The sequence below is a fragment of the Sceloporus undulatus genome, chromosome 1 (genome assembly GCF_019175285.1).
Source record: "Sceloporus undulatus isolate JIND9_A2432 ecotype Alabama chromosome 1, SceUnd_v1.1, whole genome shotgun sequence".
Lineage (NCBI taxonomy): Eukaryota > Metazoa > Chordata > Lepidosauria > Squamata > Phrynosomatidae > Sceloporus > Sceloporus undulatus.
This window is the reverse complement of record NC_056522.1, coordinates 156,609,115-156,630,061: the sequence shown is the minus strand read 5'-3', so window position 1 is coordinate 156,630,061 and position 20,947 is coordinate 156,609,115. Positions and strand designations below refer to the sequence as shown.

The 20,947-nt window shown below is 40.0% G+C and overlaps 1 protein-coding gene across 3 annotated transcripts in view; it reads right to left on the bottom strand.

Moving 5' to 3' along the window:
* MFSD2B (major facilitator superfamily domain containing 2B) overlaps positions 1-20,947 on the bottom strand; it is a 47,751-nt gene that overhangs the window by 8,689 nt on the left and 18,115 nt on the right. For all 3 annotated transcript variants that reach the window (XM_042477322.1, XM_042477328.1, XM_042477337.1), the window contains 8 exons: positions 18,674-18,797; positions 16,059-16,137; positions 13,950-14,116; positions 10,768-10,858; positions 10,550-10,671; positions 9,636-9,719; positions 5,661-5,741; positions 800-909 (listed from right to left, as the gene is read on the bottom strand). In XM_042477322.1, coding sequence (XP_042333256.1) covers positions 800-909; positions 5,661-5,741; positions 9,636-9,719; positions 10,550-10,671; positions 10,768-10,858; positions 13,950-14,116; positions 16,059-16,137; positions 18,674-18,797 — 858 coding nt within the window. The remainder of the gene's footprint in view (positions 1-799; positions 910-5,660; positions 5,742-9,635; positions 9,720-10,549; positions 10,672-10,767; positions 10,859-13,949; positions 14,117-16,058; positions 16,138-18,673; positions 18,798-20,947) is intronic.

Below are 20,947 nucleotides of genomic sequence, written 5' to 3'. Positions count from 1 at the left end.
TACAAACCCAGAATTCTACAGCATTGAGCCATGCCATTTAAAGTTGCCTCAAACTGCATTATTTCTGCAATGCACATGAGGCCTACGTTTTTCACAGTTGGCAAGAAAGTTCTTAAAGAAAATGTCTATATTTTCATAATTCAGAGATGAAAAGGTGACTTCCAGACCAAATTCTAGAAGTAAATTTGTGCCTTTAGATAGCTCTCACCCACTTGTCAGGGATTCTAGTCCACATGTCTATCCCATGTTGTTCCCCATCCTTCCGATCCTTGCAAAGCAGCAAATAATGCTAAAAATGATGTACTGTTCAAAGCACAAAATGTTCTAATAGCAAATCAAAACTGCTTTTTTTAAAAAAATCATGACACTGAAAAATTATTTTAACCTCTTTTTTATGGCTAGCAAGTGAGAGAGAGCTGATCGAAAATTAAATGTGGATTTCAACCAATGAAGATTTTACAGTCTCATGTTTTGCCTTCAGCAGTTTCAGCATCATTAAATCAGGAATATTTGCATATATAAGTAACAAGGAGAAGTTTTACTGCTTGAGACTCACATAGTTTCACTTTTCAGACATAAATTGCTGTTCTTACAGATGAACAATTTCTGACCATTTTGCCCTGGGAGGTAGTGAGTTTTCTACATGGTCTTACTTTCTTAAATGGTTTGGGCAAGCTAAAATTATAGATGCTATAAAGACTCTGATGTCTCACATAAGTACCAAATATTTCTTGTAAATTATGAGAACCACTCATATCCACCTGGTACATGTTCACACTCAGATACAAGACTGTCCTACCATGGCAACAGCATAGCTGCCGCAATGCACGCCCCAGATATCACAGCCACTGGGTAGGCGATGAACGGATTTGGGAACATCACCAGGATGACTGCAACAGAAATCAACGCCTGGAAGCAAAGGAAATGTGAGTGAGGAAGAGATTAAAGACTCCTTTCTAGCACGGAGCAGAAGGCCTTTTGTAACACAGTGCAGTGCTATAACCCTTAATGAGGTTACAATATTAGATGAGTTCTAGTGATTAAACTTCCTGCCTGATGAATACACCATCCATGACAAGGTTAACATTTGCAATTATGGCTGCATCTGCACTACAGAAATAATCCAGTTTGACACTACTTTAATTGCCATGGCTCAATGCTGTGGAATTTTGGAATTGGTAGTTTTGTGAGATATTTTAGCCTCCTCTTTCAGAGAGCTATGGTGCCACAAGGAGCCATGACAGTTAAAATGATGTTAAGCTACATTATTTCTTCAGTGTGGATGAAGCCTACAAGGTACCAAGTAAGGTTTTTTTTTTTTTGGTTTTGTGAATTCTAGATTGGGAGAAAGTACTCATGACTAGAATATTTCTTGATTTATAAGTTTATCTCCTAATGTTTTAAAATAATGTGATTGCTAAGCACACACAAACACATGAACAAACAAACAAACAAAAAGACAATAGTAGACGGTCTAACAGAAAGTAGTGTGATTATTTAACATTAATGATTTTTAGAACTTATAACTGATGGCTAATGTCTGCTTTCAGATATTTCCTGCCCTAAGGAGAGCTGGATGAGGGAGAAACTGCTACCATAGTCAAAATCTTTTCCCTCTCCTTCAGTCCTCCATGATGGGTCTGCACTTTAAACACCACACACAACCTCTGTTCCTATATCAGTGATTTCAGTAAATAATCTTTAGGTACCAAGGCACCAGTATAGGAATATCGAAGATGGGGGTGTTATCTATGGTACACAGATGATGCTATGGATCCATCCAGAGACTTGTGCAACTGGGCTGGTGGAAGCTGAAACCCTTGCCTACATTTCCACAGTGGCCCCTGCAAGGCTCTGAAAATGTTCAAGAGAAGTGAAAGGATCTAAATGAAGTGAACTATGGAGCAGCAAGAACTCCCCCAGATCAAGTGAAGGCACCTTCTATAAACATACCAAAATAAATCAGCTGGCTTAAAAGTGCTGCTAGATTCCACCTTGCTTTCCTTTTTATGCCAAAACAGACTAAGACCTGTTACAGACTGCCAAAATAAAGCTGCTTCGGGTCTCTTTGGAGGTATCCTATTTAAATGATGCATGGGTCCTAAGAGTCAGGAGTTCACACCAAAGCCACACTCCATTCCTAAGCACTGGAGCGCAGCTTTGGTGCAGCTTCCAGACTCTTAGGATGCATGTATCATTTAAACAGCATACCTCCAAAGAGACCCGAAGCAGCTTTATTTTGGCAGTCTGTAACAGGCCCATCACTGCTGTCTCTTTGAAAACAGTTTCCACAAATAGTCTGCTGGAGTCCTTCTACTCATGTATAGAAAATACATTTCTATACCGCTTATCAGTGCACTTAAGCACTCCCTAAGCAGTTTACAATGTGTAAGCTAATTGCCCCCAACAAGCTGGGTACTCATTTTAGCGACCTACGAAAGGATGCAAGGTTGAGTCGACCCTGAGCCCCTGGCTGGTATTGAACTCACAACCTTATGGTTTATGAGTGGCTGCAGTACAGACATTTAACCGCTGCACCACCAGGGTATACTCTGTGTGTTATCTGCAAGGAAACTCCTGTGTTGTCATGGTATTTCTGCAGTAATTGTGCCTGTCTCACCCAAGTGACCATACGTTTGTCACAATGCAGAACAAATACACAGCACCTTCAAGGATATCAGTATCTCTCTAGGAAATAATCTGCCAGTTGTGCCAACACTGTATTACCAAATCTTCCCAATTCTAGAATTTCTTACAGGTTTGCATGAACCATGCATTTCAGGTTCATGCTCCCATATTACCCAGCCCTGCCTACCGTTCCTAAACATTTAAGCAGCACATGTTCAGCTAGACAGCCCCTCTCCCTATAGAATCAGCATATTCTGTTCAGAGCAAAAGAGCACACTTAACACTTGAATTAGTCTGTAGTGCTCAGCAACAGAAGCCATTGTTTCGCCACAAGAGAACACTCCAACAATACAAGATTGTAATGCGCCTGTAAGCAAGATTAAGCTCTGCAAATAACACTGTCCGCTTGGAAGCCAAAGTATCTAGAAATGGATAAACCAATACTACCACAAAATGGGATTTTCTAGTAAGGAAGGAATATGATCCAAAAGAGAACAAGCTCAAACTAATGCTCTCAGAAGCTTTAGTAGCATAAGCAGAAAAGACACGAAAGAAACTTAGCACTGATATGAGTATTTCTAGTTATCCGCAGGCAAATGGTTTTAGAGAGCTCTTGCTCTTGGTCTTCCCATTAACTGTAATAGACAATTTGCACTGATAAAGCATTTTCCTTCCTGACACAGTTCAGAAGCTGCCAATATGAAGAGACTGTATAATTAACTCATTTGGGCGAGCAATTACATGGTATGCTAAGCAGCAGAAGTATGTGGAAAAGGAGAAATTGGTTAAGGAATACAGAGCAAGGCTTTAGGGAATCAAGAGTCTCTGATTTAATGAAAATCAAATGTACAAAAACTACAGAAAGGCCAAGTACGATTATTCTCATCGCGATTTTTTTCCTTACATCAACTAAGCCACAAAATTTGACATCACCTAAGTTAATTGTAAGTAAGGCTAATAACTGGTCCCCGAAGCTAGGACCTGAAGCAATGGCATCAGTGAATTCAAAATGCTGGTCTAAGAGCAACAATTTCTGAAGGCTACAGGACAGAGGTCTAGTTTACATGGGCCAAAACATTGTCTTCTCCCCGTTCCCATGGTAAGAGGTCCAAATGACGCAGGGCCCAATCCTCCACTCTGGTGCAAACTGCTGGGACAATGTCCAGCCAGTTCAGCACTGAACTTGCTACAACATCTGCCTTAAAATGGTTTAAAACAACTCACTGATTACTCCAGATCTTCTATGTCGGATGGTCATTTACAATTAGAGATGGGAAGGCCCAGGGAAAAAAATGGAAAAATTCAGAAAAAATTGTTGTTTTTTCCTGAAGCCTTTTTTCCCCAAAAATTTTTTTTGGAAAAATTGAAAAAAAGAAGAAAACAGATTATGGGATGTTTCATTTTAGCATGATGAATAAAATCTTTAAGACAAGGTGGTCGTATATTCTCCAAATCATTTCTAAAAACTATGTACAGTATCAGGTTATTCTACTGTCTGTGCACTGAATGAAGACAAATAAGTCCTAGGTTACAAACTGAACTCTCTAATGCAAGAGCAAGATGCATTTCTTCCTTTAGGAGGCAGTGAAAAAAATCTGTCCTATGTCTGGAAACACTCACATGAAATCAAGAAATAAAATGACATGTGAAAGGGTAGAGAAGCTTCTTTTAATCTGGGTACACCTTCGGTTTTTAGAAGTCCATAACTGTGATGATGACAAACATAACAAAGCAGAAGCAGAGACGTCACTCACTGTCAGATCCACACTGCAGAAATAATATAGTTTGACACCACTTAGTGCTATGGAATTCTGGGAAGTGTAGCTTTATAAGACATCTAGCCTCTGTCAGAGAGTTCTGGTGCCACAACAAACTAGCATTGAGCCATGACAGTTAAAGTGGTGTCAAACTGAAATATTTCTGCAGTGTGGATGCAGCCCAGAGCTTGGATGATGAATCTGATTAAATTTCATGCCTATTAATTGAATCTTAGTCCTTCTTCCTGTCCACACACTCCCCCACCCTCAATTTTTTTAAGGGAATGGGTACTTTATGCCTCTTTGATACTATAGAGAATTTATTTATTTATTTGCCTGCTCAACATAAACTAGTAAAACCAAAGAGTTCAGCAAAGTATTACTTCATTGTTGTAAATAAAAAAGTTTAAAAAATAAAAGTACATTCAATTTGTAATAACTGTTTGAATATACTGTATTTTAATATACTAATTGTGATAAATTTATGCCAAATTCAATTGTATATAGCCATATTTTATGTTCCTAAAGTAAGAGGGTGACTTTCAATCTGTAAAAAGTGCTAATGTTGCATTTTTGCAATTTTTCTGAACATTTCCATTTTTCTCCATCATCCCCCCCGCTGAAAAAATGTTTATTTTCCCTGTGGCTTCAAGATTGCCAGAAATTTTACATCTCTATTTACAATGTGTCTCCTGTGCTGCCTGGCGTTGCCACACGTCACTCAACTGTCAGATCAGAAAGGGACACCCAGCCATGTGACTGATGCTGGGCACCTCATTCTGACTGCAGAATGAAGACAACATTGTAGCAGTGGCAGCAACAGGTGGCATAGCAGTATGAACATGTGAACAGCACCTGGCATCACAACAGTGTGCCCAAGTAAAAGGGGAATTTTGGGCAGTTCCCCGGGCCAGAATACTCCAGGCTGTTCCTGGAGTATTCTGGCCTTTGCAAACACCATCAGAGTGTTGTGTTCTCAGAAGCAGTCTCTTACCTTTCATTGCATTTTAGTTACTCTACCAGCCTAAGCAGGGTACAGCTCAGGGAATAATGTGAAGCAGCACCCAGGCCCATTTGAAAAAGAAAGAATACAAGCAGCAGATGGCTCTGGATGAAAAGCAGAAACTGGGGATAGTGACAATACGGTATTGAGCAGGCTGGGATATGATGCACAAAAGGTAGAATGGAAAAGTCTTACAACTTTCAAAATGTATTTGGAGTTTTGCCATCCCCATCTCCCCACCCAATGTTAAATGCAGTGTCTTACTTACTTACCGATATCCTATATGCTGTAAGTTTTTTGCCTTCTTTCTTCAAACTCCATTGCCAGAATGGTATGCTCACTGTTGCTGACACCTATGTACAATGTGGAAAGTCATGTCAGTGAAGAAGTGTGTTTTATAGTGGCTAAAATAACAGATAAGCAGATAAAGAAATACAACCCCTAGGCAGAATATTAAGAGTTCAACACAATCTCTAGATAGAATATGAAGTGCTTGCTTCACGTAAATTCATTAAAAATGGGGCAAAAAAAGTGATTGGACAGCTAGCAATCCAAAAGTAAATCAAATTAAGTGAATTTCACATCTTTCCAAATCCTGACTACCAATCATTTATTGTACTGGTCGCATGTTAATCGTCCTCTGGTATCCCTTGGTATGGCATGACCCAAGGCCAAATAAATAGCATAAATAAATAAATAGGTTGTGAGAAACGTATACTGTACAGAAAACCTTGTGATGACATAACTGAGATTTTCCCATCCAATTAATCTTTGCCTCCAGGACATAACTAGCCTTTCATACATACCTGAAAGAAGTAGTGATGTCTGGCACAAAAATAAAATTGCTGTTGATCTGCCCAGACTATGATGAAAAAGCTAACCATCCCTAAATACATACTAATCTGGATTCACAAATTCCATACCAAAAATTGTCATACTGATGCTAGCTGTTCTTTGGTTACAACACCGAACAGAATTAAATTTGGAATTCCTATTTAATTTGCTTTTCCAAGTCACTACTGAACCTTAGTGGTATTCATTCCTTTTTGTGAATTTGGGAGCCACAAAAACAGTCTTGGAATGGAATACACCCTTCAGGCCACATGTTGCCCAGAGTTGAGCTATCATGTAGGGAAACGGTCTTGTTTTATGTTTGCCAGTGGCTCTTGGTGAATAACTGTTCTCAGCTATATTTATGCTTCTGAAAAAGTAGATTCTAAGCCAGTGGCGAGCCCATGCTTGGTGTCACTTGGTGTGGGAGTGGGCTGCTGAGGGGAAGCTGGTGGCATGTTGGAGGGTGGTGGCAGCATGTTGGCCCTCCATGCATTGTCTCAGAGCTTCCTTTCCAGAGAAAGAGCCTGGGATGGAACAGCCTGCAAGGGCGCACATGCTCTCCTCCTCCTCCGTCCCAGGCTTTTTCCTTGAAGAGGAAGCACGGGGTCAGAGCAGCTGGGAATCAGAAGGATGGTCCATCTGGGTGTCATTCCTCTTCTGGGTGTCATCCAGTGCAATACGCACCTCCTGCATCTTTTCTACTGGTGCCCCATGAAGGTTTAGACCACAAAAAAGGATTTGCATTTTCAGCAATTTCTTGGGAGTGTAGGATTGATTAATTAACTCCCTCTCAAGCTACCAGGGCTATAAAGGCTATGTATAGTAAATTAAAGAAAAGATGTAGACCATTTAAAACATTCTGTAAAAACTGACTAAAACAGTTTTTAAAGCAATTAAATATATCAGAAAAATGCTGGCCAGATTTAACAACCAAAGAGGCACATGGAACATTATTATCTTGGCTGCCTGCCGGAAACTCAAGAAGGATGGAACCAGTCTGAAATAATGTTGTGGGGAGAATCTTATTGTGATGACAGTACTGTTGTCCTTCTTTATTTTAAAAATGTAGCTTGGCCACCCACACAACAAACAGATAGACAAACAAAATCCAAGGATACTAACATCCTGTACTGCACTTATTTATTCATAACCAAGAGTTATGGTTCTGTAACCACTCTGTATTCAGTAATACTATATATTCAGGATTGTGGCACTATTGTCATAATCATAAATACAGTCAGCCCTCTGTATGAACGGATTCTTTATCCATGGATTCAGTCATCCATGGCTTGAAAATATTTTTTTTTAAAAATCAAAAAGCAAACTTTGATCTTGTCATTTTATATAAGGGACATCATTTTACTACAGAGCTTTGTATATTTTGACATCCACAGGGGTTCCTGGACCCAAACCCCAGAAGATACCACTGGCCCACTGTACTCCCTCAAACCTACCTCAACAGCCTGCACGGCATTAAGCAATGGAGATGTGTTCAACAGGTGATTAGGGTGCAACAATCAGAAATAGGGCCCCTACTGCAATTCTGTCTGCATGGGCCAAATAAAATATCCTCCCACCCTCCGTCCACTTCAAGGGAAGTAATAGTGCCACTCTATTCTGTTTTGATCAGGCCTCACCTGGAATACTGTGTCCAGTTCTGGGCATCACAATTCAAAAATGATGTTGACAAGATGGGGAGTGTCCAGAAGGTGACTAAAATGATGGAAGGTCTGGAAACCTGGCCCTATGTGGAGAGACTTAGGGAGCTGGGTATGTTTAGCCTGGAGAAGAGAAGGTTAAGAGATGATATGATAGCCATGTTTAAATATTTGAAGGGATGCCATATTGAGGATGAAGCAAGCTTGTTTTCTGCTGCTCCAAAGACTAGAACATGAAACAATGGATGCAAGCTACAGGAAAAAAGATTCCACCTCAACATTAGGGGGAATATCCTGACAGTAAAAGCTGTTTGACAGTGGAACACACTCCCTCAGAGTGTAGTGGAGTCTCCCTCCTTGGAGGTCTTTAAGTAGAGGCAGGCTGGCCATCGGTTGGGCATGCTTTGATTGTGAGTTCTTGAATGGCAGGGGATTGGACTAGATGGTCCTTGTGGCCTCTTCCAACTCTATGTTTTTATGATGCACTTGGCAGGGAGTCCAGACAATACAGGATGCAATCCCCAATTCTGGTGCAAACAGTCTGGACCATGTTCAGACTATTTAGCACCAAACCCTGGGTATAATAATCTTAAAATCATGTTTAAAAATTGCTATTTACTCTGGATCTTCCAGATCTGGTGCCCTCCATTGTAGTGCTGGGCAAATGTTTAAGGCATGTCTCTCTGAACCACCAGACCATGCACTATTACCATTAGTCACTTGCTCTGAGATCAGAATGAAGTGCCCAGCCATGCAATCAAGATTAGGCACCTCACTGTGACCTCAGGGAAAGTTACACATGGCATGGGGGGGACAGGTGTGGTCAGCTGCTTGGCATCACAACAGAAGACCCAGGTAATGGGGGAAGGTGGGAGAGCCCTAGGGCCAGGATACTCCTGGCTGTTCCTAGAGTATACTGGCCCATGCAGACACTACTCTCATTGCAGCCTTGCTCACTCATAATCTTCTTGTACCCTGATTGCCAGCTGAACAGACCTCCTTTTCCCAATGTGGCTGCTGATTGTTAAGGTGGACTTGGAGGGTTGGGCCAGAAGACATTACTTAGTTATGCATTACTTATTTACACCAAAGTTATGCATTTCTTATTTACAACATTGCCTATTACAGCTAAGTAGCTGATGCAGGATATCAGTGCTTATCTCTTCTTTGACTTAGTGGCTCGCTAAGCTGTAAGCTTCCCTCACAATGCTTAACTTAGAATATGTTTGCACATGATATAGCAGCATTCTAGGATACATGGGGAAAAGAAGTCAGCCCTCTGCTTTAATGGTTGAAATTTCCATTAATTTTGCATGTGAGACCTGAGTACTTTTTGCAATGTAGTTGTGCCATCTATTCAAAAGATAAAGTAATATTTTCCTGAGAAAGATGCAGAGATGTGGATGTTTGTGATTAAAATGTGGATGTTGAAAGCTAGGTGAGGATATGAATAGTGAATATGATATAGTGCAGAAGTTTCACCATGGGGACATTGTCATCTTTGGATCTATTGATGAGCTGGGATGAATGTGTTTCTTTGAATTTCAAAGCCAGAATTCGAAAAACACATTTAGTTGGAAATGAATATCATGGAACATACTGAGATTTCCTTCAAGTAAATAGACATAAGATGGCACAGTAAACTGCCTTACATTCAAAATAAATCTTTATGCAGATATAGCTACAGTTTTATGAAAATTAGATTGTAACAGCACCACACCTCACAAAGAAGAGCTGCTCTGTCCTCACACTTACCAAAAGTGTCAGCACTAAGTACTGAAAGTGGTTGTGAAGATCAGATGCATGTATACAAAAGAGGACAAAGTTTCCTTGTTCAAGCTAGTGAGATGAAGACAAAATGAAAACCATGAACAACATGTTACATTAGTCACTGTTCAAATAGGAAGCAAATAGGAAGGTTTCCTGTTTGGAAATCAAATATTCTCTTAACAAGAGAGCATACTAATAAGGTGATATAGCAATTAAAATGTTTTTATCTGCAGCAAAATAAAGCCTGTATTACTTAGAAACCTAATTAAAATTTCTAGTTACACCTGCCTTTTGCATTACACAACTGAATTTCAGTTGAATAAACAACAAAACCTGTTCACGTACAGGTACAACTAGTGAACTAGTATAACTAGAAATAAAGACCGATCAGAATGTGAATGCTTACATTTTCCACCATTCTTTGAAAACTGTTTTTACTGAAAATCCTCTGACTAAAATGATGCTCTCTTTTTAAATTGCATATACTTTGATACGAAAAGGGCTCCTCAATGTGTTTTCTTTGTTAATACCTCACAATGTCACATTTTTTCTATAACTTCAAAGAAAGAATTGCAAAACACCTTTACAGGCCTAGTAATGAAAGGCTGATGCAGGCTGATGGAAGCCAAACCTGATACACAAGTACACAACAAATGAGCTTGTCAGAAAATGCTCACAACTTACAGCTGTAACTATGCAGTTACAGCTGCATAGGTTGCTATGGCATGAAGCACAAATCCAGAGTCCACAACACTATAGTTGAACTCAGACCCCATCCTTTCTTCCCAAACAAATGGACCAAACAGCCATTTTTCTTTATTAGAGCTACTGTGGATTCTTTCATAGCACTAGTCAGTACAAGGCAGGGTGCTGAAAGATTTCTGACAAACTGGAATTACCTGGACAGCAGTTGAGATCAGGAAAAAAGATCCTGCAAGCTTCACATAAGGTCCATGCTTCAATGCTAGTCTCTGTCCCTCACAGAAAGAAATTTTTCTGTATGTTTTTAAGGCATATAGGTCTATAAGGAGTAGAATACACATGTATAAGTGATACTGCATTTTCAAAGCAGGACACGGGTAGTGAAATGTTGATAAGTTTTCAAGATACTACTCACCAACTTTTTCTTTCACTCCAAAGAAAAGAGCAACTATGCCGAGAAGGTATATTCCTCCTATTGTTCCTGCTGCAATCATGTAGACTTTTCTCTTTGTAAAAAATGGTGGAGACGGATGGCAGGGCACCAGGGTGAGGTGGGAGTGCCAGGAGAGAAGTATATTTTAGACATTAGTGAAACAATGGCTTCTCTCATCATAGTTTAATACAAACTGAGAAAGCAACAACCCCCAAAAGGCATAAAAAGTGATGTACTGAATAGCTGCCTTATAAATATGTCCACAAAAGTTAATAGCCTGCAAAGATTTTTAGTAGCCTATTGGGTCTGGTAAAGGAGGGGTGGAGATCTGCATTTCTCTGCTTGGCATAGAGAAGGGCTTTTCTTTTCTAACAGCTTAGTTTCTCTGCTGGCTGCAAATGAAACAGTCCTTTCTCTGCTAGTCTATAGTACTAACTTGCCTGCATGCAGTACCTGAATCTGGCTGGTGACCAGTTGTTGTTAACTGGCATCAAGTCAACTCTGACATATGACAATACCATGAATGAGAGACCTCTAAGTCAACCTACCCTCAAAAACCTTACTCAAGTCTTGCAGATTCAGGCCTGTGGCTTTATCTACCTGGAAAGCAGTCTTCCTTTTTCCCCACTACCTTCTACCTTACCAACCATTATTGATTTCTCTAAGGAGTCATGTCCTTGCATGATACAGCCAAAGTACAACAGTCTCAGGAGCTTATCGCATGAACTTTAAAACTGTCTTGAGCCTCCTGGGCTGCAGTCAGGACGCGAGATGGAGGCAGGGGTTATCGCATGCTAAATTGCTGCCTAATCCAAGCCAGGTCCCAGCTGCACTGTGCGAGCACTTTTTTGAAGTTGGAAGCTTACCGGCTTCTAAAAAGTGCTGGTGGAGTGCGGCTGAAACCCAGGGTGATATTAGGCGGCGATTTAGCATGCAATAATCCCCGCCTCCATCCTGCATCCTAGCTGCAGCCTGAGAGACTTGAGACAGTTTTAAATTTCATGTGATAAGCTCCTCAGTTTTGTCATTTTGGCTTCTAGGGAGAGTTCAGGCTTGATTTGCTTTAGGATTCATTTATTCGTCTTTTTAGCAGTCTATGGTGTCTGTAGAACTCTTCTCCAGCACCACATTTCAAATGATTTCATTTTCATCCTATCAGCTTTCTTCATGGTCACAACCATACATAGCAATTGGAAATTCAGTGGCATGGACAATCTGAACTATAGTATTCAATGATATGTGTTTATACTTCAGGATCTTGTCTAGTTCCTTCATGGCTGATGTTCTAAGCCCTAGGCTTCATTCCCAGTCCAGAATGATGCAATTCAGATTCATCGTTCCCACTTGTTTAACACGCTTCAGAATCGATTCTTTTCAAAAGAACTGCCAAAGAACTAGTGTCAGGAAAGAGTGGTTTTTTTTGCATTTGCCCCACTTCATCGTGATTGGAACCGATCACAGTAGGATCAGAACCAGTTTCAAATGGGAACAACGGGCATATAACCTGATAAGCTTTAAATTACAGTAGGAACGCAGCCCTGGGAAACAAATGGATAGAAACTGACCATGGATAATTAGTTAAAATAGGGTCAGTCTAGCTGGGTTCACCTGAGGTATCTTGTTTCTATTCTATTCAGTTTTATTATTTTGCTGCTTCTATAGTATATGCATGCATTCTTTTTATTGACACTTCTTCAATAAACTTTGGGCTTTGTTTGAAGTTTTGCGGTCTCTTCTGTAGTGTGGGTAGCTAGCTCACAGTATCTCCAATAGATACCCAAGACAGAGAGAGCTATGAGACTTAGTTGGTGGAGGGAAGCCAACAATTCAAGATTTCTGGTTAGTGGATAAGAAAAATTATTTGAGACCCAAAGCAGCTTAGAGTGTAAGTTAAAACAAAATACAGGCAGAACAATACATTGTACTATTGTTAAAAAAAGAAATAAGCAATCAAATTAAAACCGTTTCCAAAGCATTTAAACATAATACTGAGGATAAAAATACAATAAACCACATTAATGGGCTTTGGTTCTGGAGACCAAGATTCAAATCTCCAATCAGCACCAAAAACCCTCTTACTGACTTTGGGCAAGTCACACTCTCTCAGCCTCAGAGGAAGGCAAAGACAAAAAGCTTTTGAACAAATTGTGCCAAAAAAACCCCTCTGTGATAGGTTCACCTTAGGCTCACCATAAGTATGAAATGACTTGAAGGCACACAACAACAAGAAACATTAAAAGATACTTAAGGGGTGATATGATAGCCCTGTTTAAGTACTTGAAGGGATATCATATTGAGGAGGGATCTAGTTTGTTTTCTGCTGCTCCAGAGACTAGGACCCGGAGCAATGGATGCAAGCTACAGGAAAAGAGATTCCACCTCAACATTAGGAAGAAAGTCAGGGCTGTTCAACAGTGGAACAAACTCCCTCGGAGAGTGGTGGAGTCTCCTTCCTTAGAAGTCTTTAAACAAGAGGCTGGATGACCATCCATCGGGGATGCTTTGATTTGGATTTTCTGCATGGCAGGGGGTTGGACTGGATGGCCCTTGCGGTCTCTTCCAACTCTATGATTCTACTTCTGCTAATATCCAGTTAACAGCTGAAGGCTAAATAATAATGTCTTTGCCTGTTATCTGGAGAGTACAAAAGGCTACAGGAAGAAACCAGCAAAAACAGTGGTGGAGTAGAAACCACTTTGCTAATTTATTTTTCTTTTGAACCCTCCTGCATTGGGATTGCCAAAATGACAACACTATCAAATGGAGTGAGTTGTGGGATATTTTATGATATCTAATGGGAATGCGTGTTGCTGTGGTCAGAACTAAAGAAGATTTCGTGTATTCTTCCTGCATTTCCTGACCCCAACGTACAGAGGGCTAGACTTAGGGTTTCATGTACATTCATGAGAATTTCATTGAGAATGCCAACAGTCCCCCAGCATGGGCCAATCTACTCACAACCAGAGTATATCACTTAGATTCTTTCCCTCTTGGTCACTGAAAAAAAGCATGACACACATGTTGTCCAATATGTTTCACTGACTGAACCAAAGAACCAGGCTGTCCTTATTTGAATGTCATTACCATCAAGATAAAATCAAAATGCACAGTAGGACAAGGAGATGTGGTACCCTGAAAAGGCTTCCAAGAGTTTTTCAACTTACTTCAAAAGATAGGTCTTGGATGATGGAAATATTTTCTTGTCGGTGGGCAGGGTACAAATGTTTTGTGGTATGATTGTGGCTGCAGGGATCAGAGGCATGAGTGCTGGCAACTATTTGTCCATGGAGCGCTGCTCCAAGCAAGGTTCCAAAAACTTCAAATGTCATTCCTAAAGTGGGAAAACACAGAACTTCTGCAATCCTAGAATTTGTGGGTAAAAGTTGCTGAAGCACAGATGTAGTTTATAATAGCAATAGCAATAGCAAGTACATTTCTATACCGCTTATCAGTGCACTTAAGCACTCCCTTACAACTGTAAGCTAATTGCCCCCAACAATCTAGGTACTCATTTTAGTGACCTCGGAAGGATGCAAGCCTGAGTTGAGTTTGAGCCCTTTCGCTGGCATTGAACTTGCAACCTTATGGTTTTGAGTGAGTGGCTGCAGTACAGGCATTTAACCACTGCACCACCAGTGTTCCTATAACATTTCAAGAGGGCCTAGAAGGCATCACGTCCCCTCTGATCTTGCCAGATTGGCAGGGCCTGACCTGGTTAGTATTTGATGCGGAACCACCAATGAATACTAGGCACTGTAGGATGACAATAGCAAACCATAAATTGACAGAAGACTTGAAGACATGTGCACACAGTGAGACATAACATAAGCTTACAATTTATACTAGATGCCATTCAGCAGTGGTTCTCTACCTGTGGTAGATGTACCATCAGTGAAACACAAAAGTACTCCAGCTGGGACCAAGATTTTCAGTGATGGCAATGGAAATTATTCCAACAGCAATACTGCAATTTTGAATTTTTATTTCTATTCTTTTTCATATTTCTGTTACTGGAGCAGTAACATTCATGATCAACCGTATCATTACCATTTCCCACCACTAACAGAATTACTAATTTTGTCTGTGCGTACCTCCAACAATAATAGTGTATGTTTATACCTTACAATTTACCATTAATAATATAACAGGTCATCAGTAAAAATATAATCTCTTCTGGGGGGGGGTAGTTTCAATTAGGGTGAAATTCAGACTCTGTGATAAGAGTGATTGGTGAGACTAAAAACTTGAAAGGTTGAGAAGCAGTGCCGTTCAAATACCAAAATAAAAGGGTGGTGGAAAACCACCATAATAAGTAATAAATTACCTAAATGTGAGATTAAAAAAAAACAAAACAAAACAAAGGGCAAGGATACCTTGAAAGACTATTGTTCTGTTGTAGCACATGCTCCTGTAGGCTAGCATTGATATGGTTTGTTGTTACATGTTCTGCTTGCCAAGACTAGTCTCCCCCTTCTGCTGTCGAGCCCCCTCCTCTCAAACACCAGGGAGCCCTCTAAAGCAATGTGCCATGTGGTGCAAAGGACTATGCTGAATTGCAAAAGAGCTTTCCCCCTCTGTCCATGCACCTGGTGCACATCTGCAATTTCCTTCCAATCCAAGTCACAGTGTCATCTGCAACACACTCTGTATATTCTTAACTCACACCCTTTCCTGTTGTTAGACTGAGTTTTGAGAAATGGAAATCTGAATACCTACCTTGTCTCTTGTCTACTCAGGTGGGGTTTTTAAAAGGTTATTACTAATAACCTTGCATATTAACAACAACAAAGATATTTGGCTATTGATCACACCTGGTTAAATTGAGAGACAGATACAGAACTGGGAAAGGCCAGCTCAAAACACTTTGCTTTTTGAGGTGAAGGACAGGGTGGTTGCCCCTCTCTATTCTCCATCCAGAAGCCAGCTGGAAAGACAGCTGAATCTGAGTTCAGAGTGTTGCCACACTACAGAATTAATGCAGTTTGATACTGCTTTAACCGCCATGGCTCAATGGTATGGAATCCCAGGATTTATAGTTTTTTGAGGCACCGAAATTACAAAATGGCAGGATTTCATAGAATGCAGCCACGGCAGGAAAGTGTGGAATATACCTGTGTAGTGTGAAAGGGCCACAAAATAAACATCTGCTGCTGGAGATGATCACCTCCATTTGCCTAACAGTTGGGCTGGCTCTGCTTATGGAATGGGATGAAAATAGTTACATTTCTACAGACAAAAGGACTTTAAGTGAAGCAGCTCTTCTTCACACTCACTGTAAGCTGTCACAGAGTCTCGATCCTTCTGGTCTGTGGTGACAGACATGGTGAGAGAAGAATATGCTACCTGGAACACCTATAAAAAGTATATATAAGTACCTAGCGCCATCATTATCAGTTTAAGCAACAACTCATACACCTATTTTTACAACAATTCATTAATCACTGTGCTTCCATTAATTTGTACTGTCCAGCTGAAGGGTGTACAGGAGTTTTTAAAATGGATGATGTGCTTATATTTTATCTCAGTGCACCACTTGTTAAGGCTGTTATGTACCAGCAGTTAGGAAATCTTTGAAAAGAAAAGTGGTTTGGATATTTTTCAATAGAAATAAATGTACCCGAGTCAGGAAAATATTTCACACAAGCCAATATTCCTTATGCATTACAAAGTATTACTGTCTTTTCTAGTTATTCATGCTTTCTCATGATGTGGCTGAAGTACGACAGCCTCAGTTTAATTATCTTGGCTTCTAAGGAGGGTTCGAGCTTGATTTGCTCTAGGATCCTTTATTTGTCTTTTTAGCAGTCCATGGTATCCTATCACATTCTGTCTATACCAATGGGTATAACAGCTCTTGTGGAAAGGTCTATCTGAAGCTCAGGCTACATTCAATATAATCTGTCTAGTGGGCACCATTTTATGACACAACTTGGGTTTTTTATCTACATTTTTATTGTGTATCTTTTTTATATTATTATGGATTTTTTTTACTAGACATAAAGTTTTTACTTAAAGAAATATCACATTATGATATAACCCCATAGTCTTAATGCTATAACATTATTTAGCAAAAGAAAACACCCGAAATGACATCAATTGGCATTAGTCTTTTAAAATTATATTGCATTATTCCGCATTTATTACCACATTATAGCACAGATTGAAATACAAATTGAACTGAATGTTAAAATCAAGCAGCCCTGAAGTACATTAGCCCAAAGGCTGTGTTCACTGGATCTTATATTAGCTGAAGGACAGATCTGTTCAGATTAAAAGGCTCACAGAAAAATCCCAGAGTCTTTCTTGCAACGGCAGACAGGCTGATAGGACTGTGAAAGCATGAACCCTCTAAAGCTTGAATAGTCACATGGGAAACATTAAGAACAAAGTGGTGGAGGGCATAAATAAGGGGACAGCATGTATTATTTACTTTGAGCCACATCTGCATTGAGTAATCAATAGCATCTCACGTGGGTGGAGTGTACCTTCAAATAATAAGAGAAACGTCACTCTAAATAGAAGTCATTGTTGTTTCTTGGCCTGTTTCCATACAAACTCTAGCACACAATCTGAACAAAGAAAGAAGAATTCATATCTAACTTCTAAAAACCCACTTTCATTAAACAGAATAAAGGCCTGAGAATTTTGAGAGAGCTTTTAATAGCTGCACCTGCACCTGGAGCATCATTTTCAAAAGATGCCCGTGAGGAGGGCCAAGCTCTCACTGGAGAGAAACTCCCAGCTACTGTACTTTGTTTTTCATCCTTGTGACAAACAATTCCATGAGCATGTATATTGCCCACTGACTCAAAAGGATCTAAAAGTAGTGGGCAGCACTTTAATTTCCCATACTATCCCAAAATCACTGGAATACACCAGTCCCTCCACATTCGCTGGGGTTAGGGCTACAGGAACCCCGTGAATGTGGACAGACCATAAATAACAAAAACACATTGTTTTTACCTGAGAACATCTCTCTAGGAACCTCTTGGTCATCCAGGGCAACTCTGTGGTTAATATCTGCCAGACATTGACCACAGAATTGAGGTGGAGGAGCTGCAGATGCCTAGTGGAGTGTTCTTTCTTTCTAGGAATCTCTAGATCCTTCATTGCAACTTTTGGTTAAAGTTGACCTTAGAGTTGTGTTGGAGGACCTAGATATTCCCAGAGAGAACATATTAATAAAAATCCATGAATAATCAAATGTGTGAAAGTGAAAGCTGCAAATGTGGAGGGATGAGAGTATGTAGGGCTAGGTTACCAATGGTTCAGTTGGAACAATTGCTTCCCATAAGCTAATGGACCCAATGGTTCACTTCCTGAATCTCCTGATGCTTTTGTTATCATCAGTGTTTTGCACCAATGCATAGGACTAGGCTATTAGTCTCAATGAAGAGTTGGAAATGTGCTCAAGCATGGAAAATTTTTCAACACAGCTCTCTACTGTATGATGTTTTTTGTTTTGTTTTAATCATTCAGTTAACATACAGGCCTACCACTCCTAGAAATAGGCCCTCAACTGCTTCAGGCCCCCAACCACACTAACATTGACAATGTGATAGTGACTTATGCTCCCCAAAGATGATAGACAGCATGTCAAATCTTTCTGAACTGCTAAATTAATCAAGTTGCAGAAGAGGGGCAATATTCTTCCCTTCCTCTCATATTATTAAAGAGATGTCTCATTTAGAAGTTAATTCTGATTCACTGATGTAATTTTTTGAGTACTGTTCTCACCACTCTCCATCTAACATGGAAGCTGGCCATCTTGGCTGCAGGCCTATGGAAATTATAGCTGAACAAAGCCACTCTCATAAATTCTGTTCAGAAAGATAGAATATTCAAATAGCAGAGAAAAATGATTTCAGTATTGATTTGATGAACTTACTGTAGACAGTGCCTGAAAAAGGCTATAGAAACTCAGACACCATACAAATCTGTCAGATGTGAAGGGAGGGAGGTACCATAGCAAGAAATAGGACACAGCGAGAAAAGGCGTACAACCCAGCAACCTGGAAAAAAGACAATATATTTCATGTCAAATACACATATTCAGCATTTTGATAGGTAAAAAAGGCATGGTACATACTACTATAAAGCGGCGTACCAGCGCTGGTTTAGGGTTAGGGACCGTGTGGCAACTGCACAGTCCCTAACCCTAGAATGTACGGATGGTGTAAAAATGGCAGTGTCCTGTGTACACGGGCACTGCCATTTTTATGTAAGCTCCACATGTGGCCATGCGGCGCTTACGTAACAAGTGTGCCAGTGGCACACTTGTTACATTGCCCCTGCGGCTTAAAAAGAACCTGCTTTTCTCAAGTTCTTTTTCCACCAGAGGGAAGTCGTGCAGTTTGGCGGCTGTGGCTTCTCTCCAAAGGAAAAATGGCAGTGTAAGTGGCATCAAACTGTATTAATTCTGCAGTGCAGGTTAGATCTTTGTGAACTTTAGGAGGTGCCACAACATTACTGAAATAGGGTATTAATCTAACCTCTTTTGAGAGGTATGTTTCTGGATTTTGAGGTTCCTCCTAATCGGGAGCTCTAAATTGTAGTTTACTTAGTTTGTTGATAAATCCAGCATTGCCTGCAAGATTATTGGGAAAGCAAGCATACATCCCTATTCATGGCCTTCCTTTCCCCCAGTAGGATCCTTCACAAGGAACTTCCTGCAAGTGTAGCATGTATGTACATACTCCTTTTCAGTACCAAAAGTACCTAAAAATATTTTCTTAGAACCTGCAGGCTGCTACAGACTTCTGTTATGTTTTGTATTGTCTTTGTTCCTCCTAACACCAAACCACCCACTCTTGCACATGACCAATACATTTTTCTTCCTTTTAACTTATTCAAATCGCACCCTCCAAACCAGTCTTGAAATGGTAAAACTGGTAATGATGGATGCTTCTCAATAAACCACTTTGATAAAAACAGCCACTAGAAAGGAGGACAACAGCATGTTGTCTTAATTCTCAAATATATGAGTGTTCTGGTGGAGTCATATTAGAGCAGGTGGAGAGGCTAGTATGGATACACCTTTAGTTATATTATGACATTTGTTGTTGTTGTGTGCCTTCACGTAGTTCTGACGTATGCCGACCCTAAGGCAAACTTATATTGGACGAGACTACTTTTCAGTCCTTGTGATTCTCTCTCATTCACTCAAAGACAAGACCACCATCTCATTTTTCAACAAGAATCTATATCAGTACCATAGCACTCATCATGCTTTCCTCCACATATGCTGATTAATTTTTATTATATTTTATTATACTTATATCCAGTGTGGTTTTTTCAAAGAGGCCATTGAGTTTCCCTATCTTTATTATGGTTTAGCCTGCAGAATTGGGACTGATTCAATGAATTTCATGCTTGAGTAGAAATCTGAACTCAGGTCTCTCTAGTTCAAAGTCAGCAACATATCTATTTAATGACCTAACCACTTTCTGTGGTTTTTATATCGTAAGCCTGTGGGCAAGTGTTGTTACATCATATTTGAATTGATCATCTACCTTTTCTATCAATGTGAGGTGTTTCGCATGAGTATTTTTTAAAAACGTTACCCAGCCAAAGAGCTCATTACTGCTATACTTTCAGATGTGTGCAAGAATCGCCTTATAAGGGGTCAAAGCCGCTCTGTCACTGTCAACTGAAGATGATTGCTCTTTAGCCAGCCCCTTTGTTTTATGACTGCTGCATGCTTCCATTAATTTGGATGGCAAAAACTTCAAAGAAATGTAGAGCTGCTCTTCGGTGAGTAAACGCAGTTCTAAACAAACCCTAAAACGATACTTTAGGCTGATAAACTGCATGGCAGTCAAGCTGATGTAAAGCCAAGAGAAAGCATCGAGTATATTCTAGCTTTGTTATTTGTGTGTGATGAGCAGAAGCAATTAATTCCCCAGAGCGTGACCTCTAGCGACAACAGAATTCTCCAGTGTTCTTGTAAAGCAGCCGCTGCACAATGTAATTAGATGACCATGGATGCTATTAACAAAAAACCCTGAATGAACAGACAATACAGATTAATCCCATCAGAACAGCACTATTTGCACAGTATTTCCTTATCCATCATCATTCATGTAGTGTATATGTCAGCTGATTATTTGCAGTATTGAAGAGTGCTGGTTGAGGGGGGAGGACTGAATACAAGAAAGTATTA